General features: G+C 38.5%; 1 protein-coding gene across 1 annotated transcript in view; it reads left to right on the plus strand.

Annotated features, from left to right (window-relative positions):
* The first annotated feature begins 8,719 nt into the window (after window positions 1-8,719).
* The window catches only part of LOC125462926 (high mobility group protein HMG-I/HMG-Y), a 97,878-nt gene continuing 90,785 nt past the window's right edge, over window positions 8,720-15,812 (plus strand). The window contains exons 1-3 of the mRNA XM_059653414.1: window positions 8,720-8,779; window positions 8,907-9,017; window positions 11,880-11,963. Of these exons, the coding sequence (XP_059509397.1) occupies window positions 8,916-9,017; window positions 11,880-11,963 (186 nt within the window). The 5' untranslated portion in view covers window positions 8,720-8,779; window positions 8,907-8,915. The remainder of the gene's footprint in view (window positions 8,780-8,906; window positions 9,018-11,879; window positions 11,964-15,812) is intronic.

Raw genomic sequence — 15,812 nt, forward strand, 5'->3', positions numbered from 1 at the left:
GAGGAGAGCCCTGTTGTTCAATGACTGCTTTAGGATCTTTTATATTTCATTGCAAGGACAAACTAACTTCAGGTTAAAATATGGATGGCAAGGTTTTAGCTGATTTAAAATGTAAATACATGCACAGTGTTAACTCATCTCTGTTGGTGCAGCACCTCAACAGAGTGTCAACCTGATGTGCCATGGTTCACCCTTTAAAGTGATAGTGTTGCTATCAAACCAAAACCTATCACTGCAGTTAAAGGAAGAAAAATCAAATGAAGATTTCACCAGGATGTTGTCTGGTGTGGAGAGCGCTAGCTATGAAGAGAGTTGAGTAGATTATTTACATTAGAAAGGCGGAGGTTGAAGGGGGACCTGATTGAGGTCTACAAAATCATGAGAGGTACAGACAGGGTGGATAGCAAGAAGCTTTTTCCTAGAGTGGGGTACTCAATTACTAGGGGTCATGTTTTCAAGGTGAGAGGGGAAAAGGTGCCTGGAACGCATTGCCAGCGGAGGTGGTAGAGGCAGGCATGATAGCATAATTTAAGATGTATCCAGACAGATACATGAATGGGCAGGGAGCTGATGGATACAATTCCTTGGAAAATAGACGACAGGTTTAAATAGACGATCTGGATCGGTTCAGGCTTGGAGGGCTGAAGGGCTGTTCCTGTGCTGTAATTTTCTTTGTTCTTTGAAGAGGCTGAGATTTTATGCAATTCAAGATGAGTTCTGGATCCTTTCTGAATTGACACCAAAATTTGTTTCCTTTGAATAAAATGGATATACTGCAACATTCTAAATTAATCTTCAAGAAATTTGTAATAAATTGAGTCATAGAATGGTTAACAATGGAGATGGACACCTTTTAGCTTGTTATGTCTGTACTGGCTCCCTTTAAAAACAAATCAATTAGTCCAATTCCACTACATTGCAAATTGTTTTCGCTTAGATGGTTTTAGCATTGAAAGGTGTGTTTACCATGGTATTCCTCATGTCACCATTGTTTGTTTTGCCAATCACTTTAACTTACTGCTCTTTGATTCTTGCTACTTCCACAACTGGGAACAGTTTCTACCTACTACTCTATCCAGATCTCTTATGATTTTGCAGACTTTTGTTAAGTCTTCTCACAACCTTCTCTTTTCTAAGAAGAACACCACCTTCTCCAACTTATCCCCTTAACATAAACCTCTGATCCGGGGCACTTTGAGCCAATCTCTTACTCAAATTCTCTAAAGACTTCACATCCTCCTGAAATGCGATGCTCAGAATTGGATGTAATACTCCAGTTGAGACCAAATTAATGTTTTAAAACAGTTCATCACAACTTCTTTGCTTTTATACTCCATGCATCTATTTATAAAGTCCAGAATACTGCAGCCTTTTTAACTACTTTATCAACCTACCTTGCCACCTTCAAACATTTGTGCATATTTACACATAGTTGATTCTGGTCATGCACCTCTTTAATATTGAAGCCTTTAATTTTCTTTATGTCTCCTTGTTCTTTTTGCCCAAATGTATCACTTCCAACTTTGAATTAAATTTCACATGTCCATCAGTTGCACCAACATGTTTACGTTCTTTTGAAATCCTCACCATTCACAGCGCGTTGCAGGTTTTGTGTTTTCTTTGGCCAGGCCTAATTCATTATGTAAGTCGACAAAAGCAATGGCCCTATGGGTGATCCTTGGGAAAATTTACTGTATACATTTTTTCAGTCCGAGAAATGATTATTCATCTCTATGCTGTCTTTCCCGTCTCTCAGATACCTTTGAATCCAAGCTGCTGTTTCTCTTTCATTCCATGGGCTTAAGTATTACCTGGTAAGTCTTTTACATGTTACTTCATTTAGTTTGTATTGAAATCTTAATTGAAATTGTTGACTTGCTCATCGGCCTGGCATGTTTTTGTTCAGACGTTTCATCACCACACTAGGTAACATCCTCAGTGAGGCTTCCGATGAAGCAATGCTGTTCTACTCCGCTTCAGATTTATACTGTCTGTTATGATGAGTTGTGTCATTTCGGTTCTGTTTAGGTTTCCACATGGTGTCTAATTCTATATGTTTGGTGATTGCATTATAGGTTGAGAACCATGCCTCTAGGAATTCCCATGCGTGTCTATGTTTGGCTGTGGTTACTGTGGTTACACTGTCCCAATTAAACTGATGGCTTTCATTGTCTGAGTGTACTGACATTAAGAAAAGTTTGTCATGTCAGTTTGCTGCTGTTTGTGTTTTCGTGATGGCTAGATTCCTTCCTGTTTGTCCACAAACAAAGCTGGGTTAGGACCTATTTAAATGGGTCTGGCCGATGGTGAAAAAGCACAAGCACTGCCTGTAGATACAAACACTTAGCAACAGGTGGCGATAGACCCAACACTGCAGCTAGGTAACAGGATCACTCAGGCACTGAAGAGACGAAGGATGTAGAACAGATAATCAAGATGGGCTACACAAGAATGAAACCAGAAGGCACGAACATCCTCTGCTTCTACAGACTTCCTAACGTACACAAACCAGATATTCCCCACTGACTCCCCACCGGGCACACATTCACATAAACTGGTCAAGGACCCACAACAGATTGAAACACTAGTTGACGATCATTCGATTCCATCCATTTAACCCAAGAATTACTCAATACCCTCAAGAATGTAAAAATTAGCAATAAAGATATTATGGTTTCTTTTGATGTCACAGCTTTATTCACGTCAATTGACATCCCACTGGCCAAAGAAACATTAGCCACATTACCAGAGGAAGCAGGAATGCAGACCAGCAGCTCCATCAGCAATGACAATATACTCAAACTACTAGACTTGTGCCTTACCACACACTTCGTCTTTAATGGTCAATACAAGCAGATCAATGGCACACCCAAGAGGTCGCCCGTCTCAGGAGTCATTGCAGAGGCAGTCATGCAAAGACTGGAACACACTACTCTCTCTCTCATTCAACCTAAACTGTGGATCCGGTACGTGGACAACACACTTGTCATCATTAAAGACACCAAACCAGAACAGACACACCACCTCATCAACAATGGGATTAAATTCACAGAGAAGAAGAAAACAACAATCAGCTTCCATTTCTGGATGTAAGAGATGAACATATGTCCAATGGGGAGTTTGAAACCCTGGAAGCAACCCACACTGACGAAATCCTCAACTTCCACAGCAATCGGCCCAATGTCCACAAACAAAGCTGTGTTAGGATGCTATATAAATAGGCCACTACTCACTGCAACATGCCAGAACTATGCTGGAAAGAAGGAGAGCACCCATACAAAATTTTTGCTACGTACGGATATACCTGCAACTTCATCCGCAGGTGCCTACTAAATAGACAACATCAAGAGAACACAGTATGCCCTAACACACTGCCTTATGTCAAGAGCATATCAGAACCGACAACGAGACTCCTACGGCCACTAAGAATCATGATAGCACTCAAACTCGCAGACACGCTATGACAAACGCTAACAGGATTAAAGAGCCTCTACCCACGACATGTAGAACCAACGTAGTTTACAAAATACCATGCAACGACTGCCACAAACATTACATCTGTCAGACAGGAAGGAAACTAGCTATCGGAATACATGAACATCAGCCAGCAGCAAAATGACATGATGAACGTTCCTTAATATCAGTACACTTGGACAATGAAGGCCATCAGTTTAATTGGGACAATGTAACCATAGTAGCCCAAGCCAAACATAGGCATGCACGGGAATTCCTACAGGCATGGTTTGCAACCCATAATGCAATAAACAAACATACAGAATTGGACCCTGTACACAAACCCAAACAGAATAGAACTGGAAATGACACTATTCACCATAACAGACCGGACAGTATAAATTCCAAGCGAAGTACAAAACATCGCTTCATCGGAAGCCTCACTGATGATGCCATCTAGCATGACGATGAAACATCTCAATGAAAACAAGCCAGCATGATGAGTAATTCAACAACCTCACCTACAACCTGAGGTACAAATCTTTGCAAAAACCTTAAGTCTGAATTATTAAATAGTGCAGCAAAACTTGATCTTTCATACAGAATAGCAGAATACGAATTGTAACAAGTGTATTCCCCAAGTAGAATGACTGATTTGAATGTGTTTCCCAGGTGAAATCAATATAAAATGTCAACACAATGCAAGTATCAGTACGCAAGTCAACATGCAGACCAATCAGCTATCAATTTTGCACATGCATCATCAAAATCTAGGACATAATGACGTCCTCATAAATTGAGCTAAGTCTGTTTCGTCTGTTACTGAATTGTCATTGTTTCATTTTTAAACGTTACTAATACTCAAATATTAGCATCTTATAGTAATAAAATCAATCAATTTATTTTTAAAGTAACTTAAAAGTAAGAAAAACAAGCATTGCACTGAAATTCTAGTTTTAAATTGCAGATTTCATTTTTATTACTAAATACCATAAAACACATATGATCTGCCCTCAGCAGAACATGAAGCCTGATAAAGATTCCAGCGTGACAGCCACTTTACTTCTAATTGTTTACATATGCTCAGCTGTCTGCTGTGGTTTGCAAGCTTTTTTCATAGTTACTTGTTTACATAACTATTCAGTGCCGTGAACTATCTTCCGGTTCTCTCAATGTGCTGGCAACATTGTACTATATATGTTGTATTTTCAAGAAAAATCAATGCACGATTTGAAAAATTCAGAAATTGAAGGCAATGGTTTTGTCACAGGACTAATTAGCATATTGTTAAAGAACAAATATATTTAATTATTTCAAAAGTTAATTTCTTATGTTTCTAATTTAGCATAAAGTCTTTACCAAGTACAGGCATGACTCAGTTATTTGACCGCATTTCCTCTATAAACAAGGGTGTAGGATTAGGAAGTTGAGTTTAAACATAAAATGACAAAACATTTTGCATGAAGTGTGTTATATAATCCAGGATAGCTGTGCTATTTCAAAAAAAATCAAGTAACTTTTTTTTAAGAATAGCAATATTTCACACAAATGGTTTGCAACCAAGCCTGGCTAATTGGACCACTGCCAACATATGTGCATTACCAGAGGGAGTTGGTTTTTAATTCTTTCATTATGACTTGAACATTCCTGTCCGAAAAGGTTGCATTAATACCAAAAAATACCATGGACAGCAGCATTCCTGCAACAGTGAACTTATTTGAAATCTTTAACTATTTAAGGCTGTCAGAGCTGTTTTAAAACAGAGGTTGTCTTAACATGAGGATGCTGGCAACAAGAAAATAAAAATAAAAACATGAACAACATATATCAGGTATTGCTTTTATGGTTATGTATGCATAACTTTGATCTAGTTTTCTTGTTTCTCGGACTCTACTGTAATGCTATACTTTGTATGCCCCACAAAACTAGCTTATACAGAGGAATTCAAAACACATTTAAAATTGTCATGATGATCAGTAATGAAATTGATTTCCATGTTATGCTGCTTTACCATTAGATACCTCAAAATTGCATTTTGTTGACTTCCTTGCCCCTGAAAATGGTAATATTTCTGTATTAATGCAGTAGACATTGACTAAACTCACTACTGAAAGTTATGTGCTGTAAATACAAATTTAAGTACCCATGACACAATTGTTAATGACTGCCAATCAATGATGTTGGCACTGAAGTTTAGCAGCTGAAAATATGGAGGCTCCTTCTTTCAGGTATTCATTTCTGTTCCTTTTCGTTTCCTTCTGTTTTCTTTCCTCTTTTAATCTAAATTTTCTTCCAGGTCTTTATTTCTTTTTCTGCAACTTATTTTCCAACAAGTTCATCCACCATAACTTACATTTCCTACTCCATCATTCCACTGTTAATTTCACAGTCTTCATGTGAGTGTTTAAGGAGATTCATATTTGCTTATCCAGTTCACTCAGATCCCAGATGTTGGATTTCTCTTTCTGTAATGTTATTAACATGCACATTCAATTTAATATGTTGCATAAAATATTTAAAAAGCCAAAATATGCAAAAAAAACTGTCTAATGGTAAATGTCACTGGATGCCCTGCCATAGTAAATTATGGTGTATTATATGTAAAGTTAGTTACCAGAGAAGAAAACAGAATTACTTTTCTTGATAACAAGGTGTGGAACTGGATGAACACAACAGGCCAGGCAGCATCTTAGAAGCAGGAAGGCTGATGTTTCAGGCCTAGACCTTTAATCAGAAAGAGAAGAGGGGAGGAGGGTTCTGAAATAAATAGGGAGAGAGGGGGCGGTGGATTGCAGATGGATAGAGGAGACGATAGGTGGAGAAGAGACAGACAAGTTAAAGAGGTGGGGATGGAGCAGCAAAGTTGAGTGTAGGTGGGGATGTAGGGAGGAGATAGGTCGGTCCAGGGAGGGCAGACAGTTCAAGGGGATGGGATGAGGTTTTTAGGTAGGAAATGGGGCAGGAACAGCAACTCATGTTCCACTTGGGAACCCTGCAGCCCAATGGTATCAATGTGGATTTCACAAGCTTCAAAATCTCCCCTCCCCCTGCCACATCCCAAAACCAGCCCAGCTCACCTACCTCCCTAACCTGTTCTTCGTCTCACCTATTCCTTCCTCCCACCTCAAGCCGCACCCCCATTTCCTACCTACTAACCTCATCCTGCCCCCTTGACCTGTCTGTCCTCCCTGGACTGATCTATTTCCTCCTTACCTCCCCAACTACACTCAACTGTACTGGCTCCATCCCCACCTCTTTAACTTGTCTGTCTCCTCTCCACCTACCTTCTCCTCTATCCATCTTCCATCCGCCTCCCCCTCTCACCCTATTTATTTCAGGTGAAGTGTCTAGGCCCAAAATGTCAGCCTTCCTGCTCCTAATATGCTGCTTGGCCTGCTGTGTTCATCCAGCTGCACACCTTGTTATTTCGGATTCTCCAGCGTCTGCAGTTCCTATTATCTCTGATTACTTTTCTTGATGTCAGTTTCTCACACCTATTAAACAGCTCTTTGTTCAAATTCACTTAAATAGTTTTTGCCAAACTAAGCAAAGTGAGGCACAATGATAGCATGCGGATTTGTGTTTGCAGTTAACAATCAAAATGTAATCTTAGAAACTAGAGTCTACTATTCAAAAATAGAAGTTTAAATAATGTTTAATGAAATCAGCACTCAGAATCTAAAACTGAGATAAACAAAAATAGTGAATGTCAAAATAACACTAAAAATACAAGCAATGCACAGACTTGTCAGCGTTTGAAAGATAGATAATATTTTGTGTATATCTTTAATTGGAGGTCAAAGTGCACTGTTTATTCTATTTAAAATTGCACAGTTTATTTCTTTGATGATAATCATGAAATGCAAAGAAATTACTATCAAGAATTTGCAAGGCAAAAACTCTGCCACAAGCAAATAGTCCATTATATAAAACAGCGACTTCAAATGTTATTGGAATTTCAAAAACAACATTTTGAACACTTTAAGCCAAGTTTATTTACTACCTGAATTTGAAAACTATACTTTCAAAACTATGATTCTGGAAAACTTGCAGTCAATTCAGCCTATATTACATTTGTTAATGCCATTGTCAATTGACAGTGAAGGATATACTTCATTTAAGAAAGAAAGACAACAGTGAAGACTCTGCAAGTTGCAGAAAATGAGGAGAAGCCGCGAGCTTAGATATCTTTTCTGAAAATACTGGAGCCAAAGTGTGAAGGTTATGCGCAGGGCAACTTCCATCCGCTTGGGAAATTGTGGACCACAAGTGGTTCAAGAAGAAAGGGGGGGCACCACCTTTGCAATAAATACTGGCCCAGACAGTGGTGCCTGCATTACGTGACAAATAAAATGTGTGAAGAACAATTAAAATATAAAGGGAAAGTAAACAAATGAAAAAAAAACGATGTAGAATGGTTATCAAACTCAAATGTTGATTCCCATCTCACATATTAAATAAAGTTAAACTATTTTTAAATGTATAAAAATTTGCTTCTGTTCCTCCAAAGGTCCACTACGGCGAAAATAAAAGGGCCCGAGGGGTAGAGCGCTTTGAAATGAATAGGACGACGAGTAAATGACATTCTGCAAATTTTAGATGCAGTTCTAGCATATTCCTCCGAGAAGAGGGCAAACTGTTCCTTATATTTCAGGCTAACTTTATATTACTTGCCCAGTTTTGGGGAAAGTAGGCAGCAAAAAGGAATGGCAATGATATGACTGCTGGGGCTGCTCTGATCAAAGGCTCGCCCGCTGGTGGGAGGTGACAACCTATGTCCAGTCCCAGAGCATGTGATACCGCAAAATATAAACCTATGAACATCGACATGCGTAACAGAAGCATTGCAACATATTTTAAATAGTGACAATTTGCCTAAGAAAGATCCCTGTTGAAAATATTAATAGTAAGCGTGCATATTTGAGTGGGTAGATCATCTCTTAGGAGGATTCTGTATAATAACCTGCTGGATGGGATCCAATCAGAACTTGCTTTGCTGCTATGTAACTCGGTCCAGGCTGTGGCAGCTGCTTTGATATTGTTTAGGATTTGTAAAAGAGTATTATTTTTATAAAATATACCATTAGTGTTTATAGTATTGCCCGCCTTTGGATCTGAGCCAAGTGTGTGTGTGTGTGTTTTCTCATTCTCCGTTTCCTTCCAGCCGCCGTTATTAGAGCCAGTGTGATCATCATTCAGGGTAGGTATCGAGTACAGGAACAGGCCTAGTGTGTTTGTATATGTGGACTCTGTATTTGCATCAGCTTTTAGTTTCAATTTGGTCAAGCAGCAAAAAGGGATTTCTATTCCACTGCGTTTAATTCTTGTGAGTGCTTTCCATTTAAGTATAATATTGTAAGCTTGTAGTACATCGATTGCATGGTGATTTAACTATGGGAAGTTCAATCTTCATCGGTCTGTTATTTTTAATTGAGTTACGCTTTATTTTGCAGGAAAAAAAAATGAGTGACACAGGTGCAAAGCCCAGCCAGCCTTTAGTTGTAAAACAGGATAAGGATGTCACGCCAAAGAGAGGACGCGGCAGACCCAGGAAGCAACCCCAAGTATGACATGTATAATTTACATATTTTCAACACGTTTTCGCCGAAGCATGTACTTTACGTACTTTCACCCACTTGGTCAGACTGGTATGCACACGCGTAAAACACAAAAATATACTCCTTTTAAAGTTAACAGGTATCATCTTGCGTTTCAAAACTGCATTTTTCTCTTACCGATCCACGATTTTGGATTTTAATGCAAGTTTTTGTTCACATCGCATGTGTACCTCTAGTCGTCCGATTGCTAACATCTCTTCGTACGTTACGCCTGTTGTTGTAAACCGCAGTTTATTTTGGTGTTGCATGTAAAATGCATGAGATCGTCATTTCTTTTTGAATAATTGATCAATTTTACAATCGCTCCGTTTTGTGGAGCACCATCTGGTTGTAAAGCAGCTGGTCTAAAATTTCTCCTTTTATTAGCACGGCTTTCGAGGTTTTTTATTTTTAGTGGGGGAAGAGTGGATGTCAGATCGTGCTATCTTGGGTTGTTTCGAATACTCTGTAGTCGAATCCGCTACATTCGATGTCTGCCTTTGTTACAATGTTGCTTTCAGCACCAGCGCAACATGAGACCTTTAAACCATAGTGAACCGGTAGTTCGGGCCTCTCCCCTGCCACGATTGGACAGTGGCTGGAGGTCGCCGGATACCGATTGGTCGATCAGGCTGACAATCAGCTAGAAGTCCGCTCCAATGAGAGGCGACGCTTACCACTCCGGTGACGTTGGTGTGTTGTTAATGGCTGCAGCCCAAACAGGTCTCATTTGGTGCTCTGTGTGATCATTGGTTTTGTAACAAGCATACAATGTGGTAGGAAGAAGAGGCATAGACTATTTTCTAAATGAGGAAAGGCTTTGGAAATCTGAAGCACAAAGAGACTTGAGACCCCTAGTTCAGGATTACCTTGAGGTTAACAGGCAGGTTCAGTTAGCAGTTTGGAAGGCAAATGCAATATTAATGTTGATTTCGAGTGGGCTAGAGAATGTATGGCTGAGACTGTACAAAGCTCTGGTTAGACTGCATTTAGAATATTATGAGCAACTTTGGCCCATGTCTCCAAGGAAGGATTTGCTGGCATTGGAGGGAGTCAGAAGAGTTTAACAAAAATGATCCTGGGGATAAAGGGCTCCTCATATGAGGAGCTGTTGAGTGCTCAGTGGAGTTTGGAAGGGTTCACAATGAAATTTACAGAATGCTGAGAGACCTGGATAGAATGGATGTATGGAAGATGTTTCCATTAGTGGAGAGACAAGAGTGAAGGTATGACCATTTAGAACTAAGAGAGGATGAATTTCTGCAGCCAGAGGGTGGTGAATCTGTTAACACAGAAGGCTGTAGAGAACAAGTCATTGAGTGTATTTAAGATAGGGATAACTTATTGAGTAATTAGGGATCAAGGGATACAAGGGACATGCAGGAGAAACGGGCTGAGAAATATATCAACTGTGATCGAATGGCAGAGCAGACTTGATTGTCTGAATGACTTTCTCCTGTTCCTGGTTCTTACTACCTTGATATTTTCTGAATTAACTTGTTTTCCCTCAGTCCTGTTTAATAGGAATGAGAGTTTTTAATTTTAATATTTTCAGGGGGATGACATTATATTAATAGATGTGCAAATATCTCAATCACCTTTGCATGTATTGTGTGGTGACTGTTTCAAAACAGGGGTAAGCGGCAATTGAACAGTTATTATTGCTGCATAATGAAGTCCCAGGCTGTCAAATTTTGTGCATTCTATGCTGAACATTGTTCTGAGAAGGTGATCAATATGAATATTGACTTCTCAAGTTTAATTGTTTATCTGCTATAGTGCAAATCTTTGCAAATAATTGATTGTGCCTATAAGCTTTATTTAATTAATGCTTAAAACTGTCTTACAGGTATAAAAAGATGCTGTATCTTTTTATAGAGATGATTACATTTTAGACTGACTTAGGAGGGTTAATTTTCTGGAGTATCAGTTCTTTCATTTTGGCTGTTTGAGTGAACTTATTTTCACTGTAGTGAACACGCTGGCTGCAGCAATAAATTCTATGCATTTTTTCAGTGGGGAAGTTTATTAGAAAATTAGTCCTTTAATACTATGATATTGTGACTATCAATGTGCTTTTGGGAGAATGTCAAAACTTGAAATCTTATTGGAGTTGCAAAACTTTTAAGAATTAGCTTTCTCTTCGATCTGATTCACATAAACAACTTGTTTCTAGTAAATAATCATATAACTCGAGAAATAGAGAAAAGCAGAGGATCAACAAGTTTATTAGAGGGGTGAGTAGGTTCTCAGGATAGTTCTGTAGTCAATTTTTTTTTTAGGTTTTAGTGCAAATGGGATGTAGATGAGAAAACATCTCTCTTTCTTTCAAATAGAATTGACTTAAAACTTTGTCAAATGTTTAACACCTTATGTTAATTTGAAAAACTTTTAACTATACGTTGGACTTCTAGCATAATGAGGCTGAAAATAAGAGGAAAAAGACTGATTTTAGATGCAAAACTGTAGAGTTAAAAAATGTTAGAATCAAGCATCATTGTCATAGATTAGCCATAGTCCTTTAACCCAAAATGACAACACTTAAGACACTAGTGATGCCAGTGCTGAAGCATGACTTGAGAGAATTAGGATGATTGGACACGATTTGAAATGAAAACCTTGCTGTAACTAAATGGATAAGCAAGGAAGTCTCAATCCTCCTGCAAATCTCTGAAACATACTCTGCCTAAACAGTTGAGCTTTCATGTTTTGAAAGTTACCTGATGTGAGTTTTTGGGGTGTAAGTCTGGTGGGTGTAGGCAGAAATGTGAGGAAATAAGAAGTGTGCCATTAACTTATTTTAAAACCTCTTTGCCTTCTTTCTAAAAGGAACCAACTGGTGCTCCAACTCCAAAACGACCACGAGGAAGACCAAAAGGAAGTAAAAACAAAGTTACTTCTAAATCTGGTAGAGTAAGTACATGCAATTTGTATTTCTATAAAAATATATAACCCATGACAGCATCATTAGCTGTAGTTTGTCATGCTGATGAAAGGCAGTCCAGCACTTTATTTTGCCTAGCTTTTCTGAAAGTTCAGCTAATCCAGTCAATTTATTCATAATTAGCAGGTCAGTCTGAGTTTTCAGTGTGGGTATAGTGGTGGCTCGGTGGTCAGCATTGCTGCCTCACAGCATCAGTGACCGGGTTCAATTCCATCCTCCGGCAACTGTCTGTGTGGATTTACACATTCTCTGTGACTGCATGGGTTTCCTCTGGGTGCTTCAGTTTCCTGCCACAGTCCAAAGATCGGCAGGTTTGGCGGATTGGCCATGCTAAATTGTCGATAGTGTCCCGGGATGTGTAGGTTAGATGGATTATGCGTGAGAAACACAGGGGTGCGGGGATAAGGTGGGTCTGATTGGGATGCTCTTTGGATGGTCAGTGTGGACTTGGGCTGAATGGCTTGCCTCCACTTTGTGGGGGTTCGGTGATTCTATGATTCTGTATGAGAGTAGGAATAAATTTGGCTATTTTTGGGTCAGCAATGAACAACTGGTGAGGTACCTCATCAATTAGTTTTTGTTACTTTGCTATATTAGTGATTTAATGGAGGACCCATTAGACCCTTATCTAAATTTATGATAAATGTAAGGAGGGAAAATAATCCCTGAGGAGTATGCAGAAAGAATGTGAAGGGATGTAGGCTAGTTAAATGACTGGGAAATAAATGGAAGACAGAGTATAATCAGGGAAATGTGAAATAAGAAAAAGCAGAACGTTTTTATGAAATAAGAGATCAACATATCTTATGATATGCAGAAATTTGGGGAATTAATGAATAAGAATAGGATGAGACAAAAGTGGATACTAAAGTTCAGCCAAGATCTTATTGAACAGTGGAGCAGGCTTGCAGGGCAGTTTTTTGTCAATTCTAGCTTCTATTTCTTGTTTTTATAACAATGTCCTGTTTGTTTATAATTAGAAGTTTCAAAGATTTGATTTGATATGATATTTGGTATTTGTGCCCTGATGGATCTGGTTGCCAGAGCGTGTACGTATTTCTCTCATAAGTCATATTACTTAACTTTGTTAAGAAATGCGCCTTCATGTCTAGTTAAAGCATTAATGGATGTCAGTGGTTACAAGTAGAAGACTTTATTTCTTTCATGTTAGTGTATTGATCATTATTTGAAGTAGCCCGATCTAATGTATACATTTGCAGAAGGTGCACTCTCATTATAAACCAGTGTCTGAATATGCACTTGATGTTTCAATGTGACAGTTGAGTTTCTTCCTAATGGCTGAGAGGAGCTATCAATTTTACACAGAATCTCAGCTAAAAGTGTCAGATCATTTACAGGCTCAGTTAATGTTTTGGTATCAGTATCCTATAGAAAGAATGGTTGTGTGGTCAGTCTGCTTTGGTAATGTACCAGGATGCTGTACTGTTGTTTTTTTTTTCAAAATTGTTGCATAATTTTTAAATTCATCATCACATTTGATCAACTTGTAACCAAAGTTACATCACCTCAATATTTTGGCTAGATTAACCACAACCAATACAAATGTGGCATGATAAAGCCTTTTATTGCAATGCTAAGTGTTTAATTAATAAGTGGGCACATTTAGAAAATTTCACATGTACACCACTTTTCTTTGCAAAACTCTAACAATAACTGAAATGAAACAAGTTTAGTCCACATAACTAGAACTCTTAGTACTTAAATCGTGTCATATGGGATGTGTTGCAAAGGATCCTTTCACAAAAGATAGAACGTGCATTTGTGTTTCTGAGATACTAATCCTGGATAACTGTGATCACAGTTATTATGAATTGATACTGAGAAAGAAAGATTGAGAGATAACCCTCAATATTTGTGAACAAACATTTAACACATTTTGGCATTTTTTAAAATGCTATTTTAAAGCTGTTTAAAATAGTCCCAGAATAAAAACAACAAAAGAATTTGATTCCAAATTTAATTGTTGCTTTTACTGTGTCATTCATTAAAAGAGCTTCCATTTATGAAATAGAAACGTCTGTGGAACAAGGAATCAGCTCAGTGAGCCAACCAACCACAACTTCCATTTATGTAAAGCATCCAGTTTTTTTTTTGCAGAAGTGCTTATCAGTCAATTCGATCCTTTTTGAATTGCAGGGAAAAATGGCAACGAATTTGTGCACAGCAAGATCCCATAATCAACAATGTGATAATGACCAGAAAAATCATTTCCAGTGATAATAGAAGAGTGACAGAAGTTGGCTAGAAGATAGGACACGGTCTCCTGCTCTTTGAATAGTCTCATGCAGTCTTTAACAACTACCCAAAAAACCAGTTCTAACATCCCATTGAAAGGGAAAGGTACCTCTTACAATACAGAATTCACTCAGCAATGCCACAATATTAGCCTCTGGAGTAAGACTTAATGCCACAGCCATTCTAAATTAGAAAGTGGCACCATGGAGGAAAAGCTGACATTGATACAGAGTCATAGAACTGAGTTATCCCTTTTTTTTGGGCTGTGTTTTATTATATGTAAATTTTAGGAATTGTTTCCTGCTATGGCCCACGGCAACTTTTGCTTTAGCAGTCTTCTGCTCACTTTCTTAATCGTGTCCATGGGTCTTATGGTGTCCTTTTTGTACAATCATGTGACTGCAGATGTGGAAATGTCCACCAATGCTGCTTCCTTGTGCCATTCATATCACTCATCCCACATTGAAACCAAGTTGCATACCATAAACCTTGCAGGTGGGGAGTTTGCCCCTTGTGCTACGTTTTGGAAAGGATGTCTCTCAGAAAGGGACCCTTCTGATAGCCTGATTCAGTGAAGCTGACCTGGAGATGCTGGTGAACAAAGTGGAGGAGAGGAGGTCTATTGTCTTTGCTGTGAATTTGTAAATGAGCCATGCACGAGACCTTGTTAGGCTTGACCTGGATAGTGGGATCCATCTTTTTTCAAGTATAAAAAGAAATGCCCAGCAATGCTGGAAAATCACTAATGATCTTCCATGCTCCCAGAAAGCAAGTACCAGCCTCTTGTCTCTCCTTCCTAACACGTGCTTGCTCACTCACGCTAACTCTGCCACTGCACAGTAGCATCATCCTTGCTAATTGTCTACAACTCTCATGTTTGCATGAGTATCTCCACTCAATGACTGTCATCTATTCATCCTCCTAAACTGCTCTTTTCTGTTCTCTGCACCTCTTAGCCATTCACTCAGGGTATCTTTGGAACAAACTGCAACTGCAGTTGAAAATACTTCTCCTCCAACCCTATGTCTAGCATCCATCATGTGTTACTGCAAATGACTTGCGGTAAAAACGTTAAAATCAACAGATGCACTGAGTTTATAAATGCATAATAATATGATGCAGTAATGAGAAACAGGAAGTGGAGTGAAAGTATTAATTGGAATACAAGGTTCTTGCAAAGTGTAAGTGAAATGGCGCATATCTTTCATGCATATCATTTCTGAAATGAGGAAAATAAATTGAGAATTGTATTGGCACTGAAATATTTAAAGCTGTATAGTTACAAAAGATATTTAATTGTTTTCGTATTTCTGATTTTTCTAGCACTTTTCAAACTATTTTCAAGGTTTTATGGCTACAGATTTTCATAAATAAAAGCACCCTTTGCAAATGAAAAAGGAATAATAGCTTTTTGCCTCCATAAGATTAAAAGTGGGAGCAGGAATAGGCTATCAAGCTTGTAATGTCTTGATTGGATTGTGGCATTAACTCTACTTTTCTCCCTGTTTCCCATAACCATAAACCCTTGTAACCAAAAATCTAACATGGACTTGGATACTTTG

This window comes from Stegostoma tigrinum, chromosome 21, assembly GCF_030684315.1.
Source record: "Stegostoma tigrinum isolate sSteTig4 chromosome 21, sSteTig4.hap1, whole genome shotgun sequence".
Lineage (NCBI taxonomy): Eukaryota > Metazoa > Chordata > Chondrichthyes > Orectolobiformes > Stegostomatidae > Stegostoma > Stegostoma tigrinum.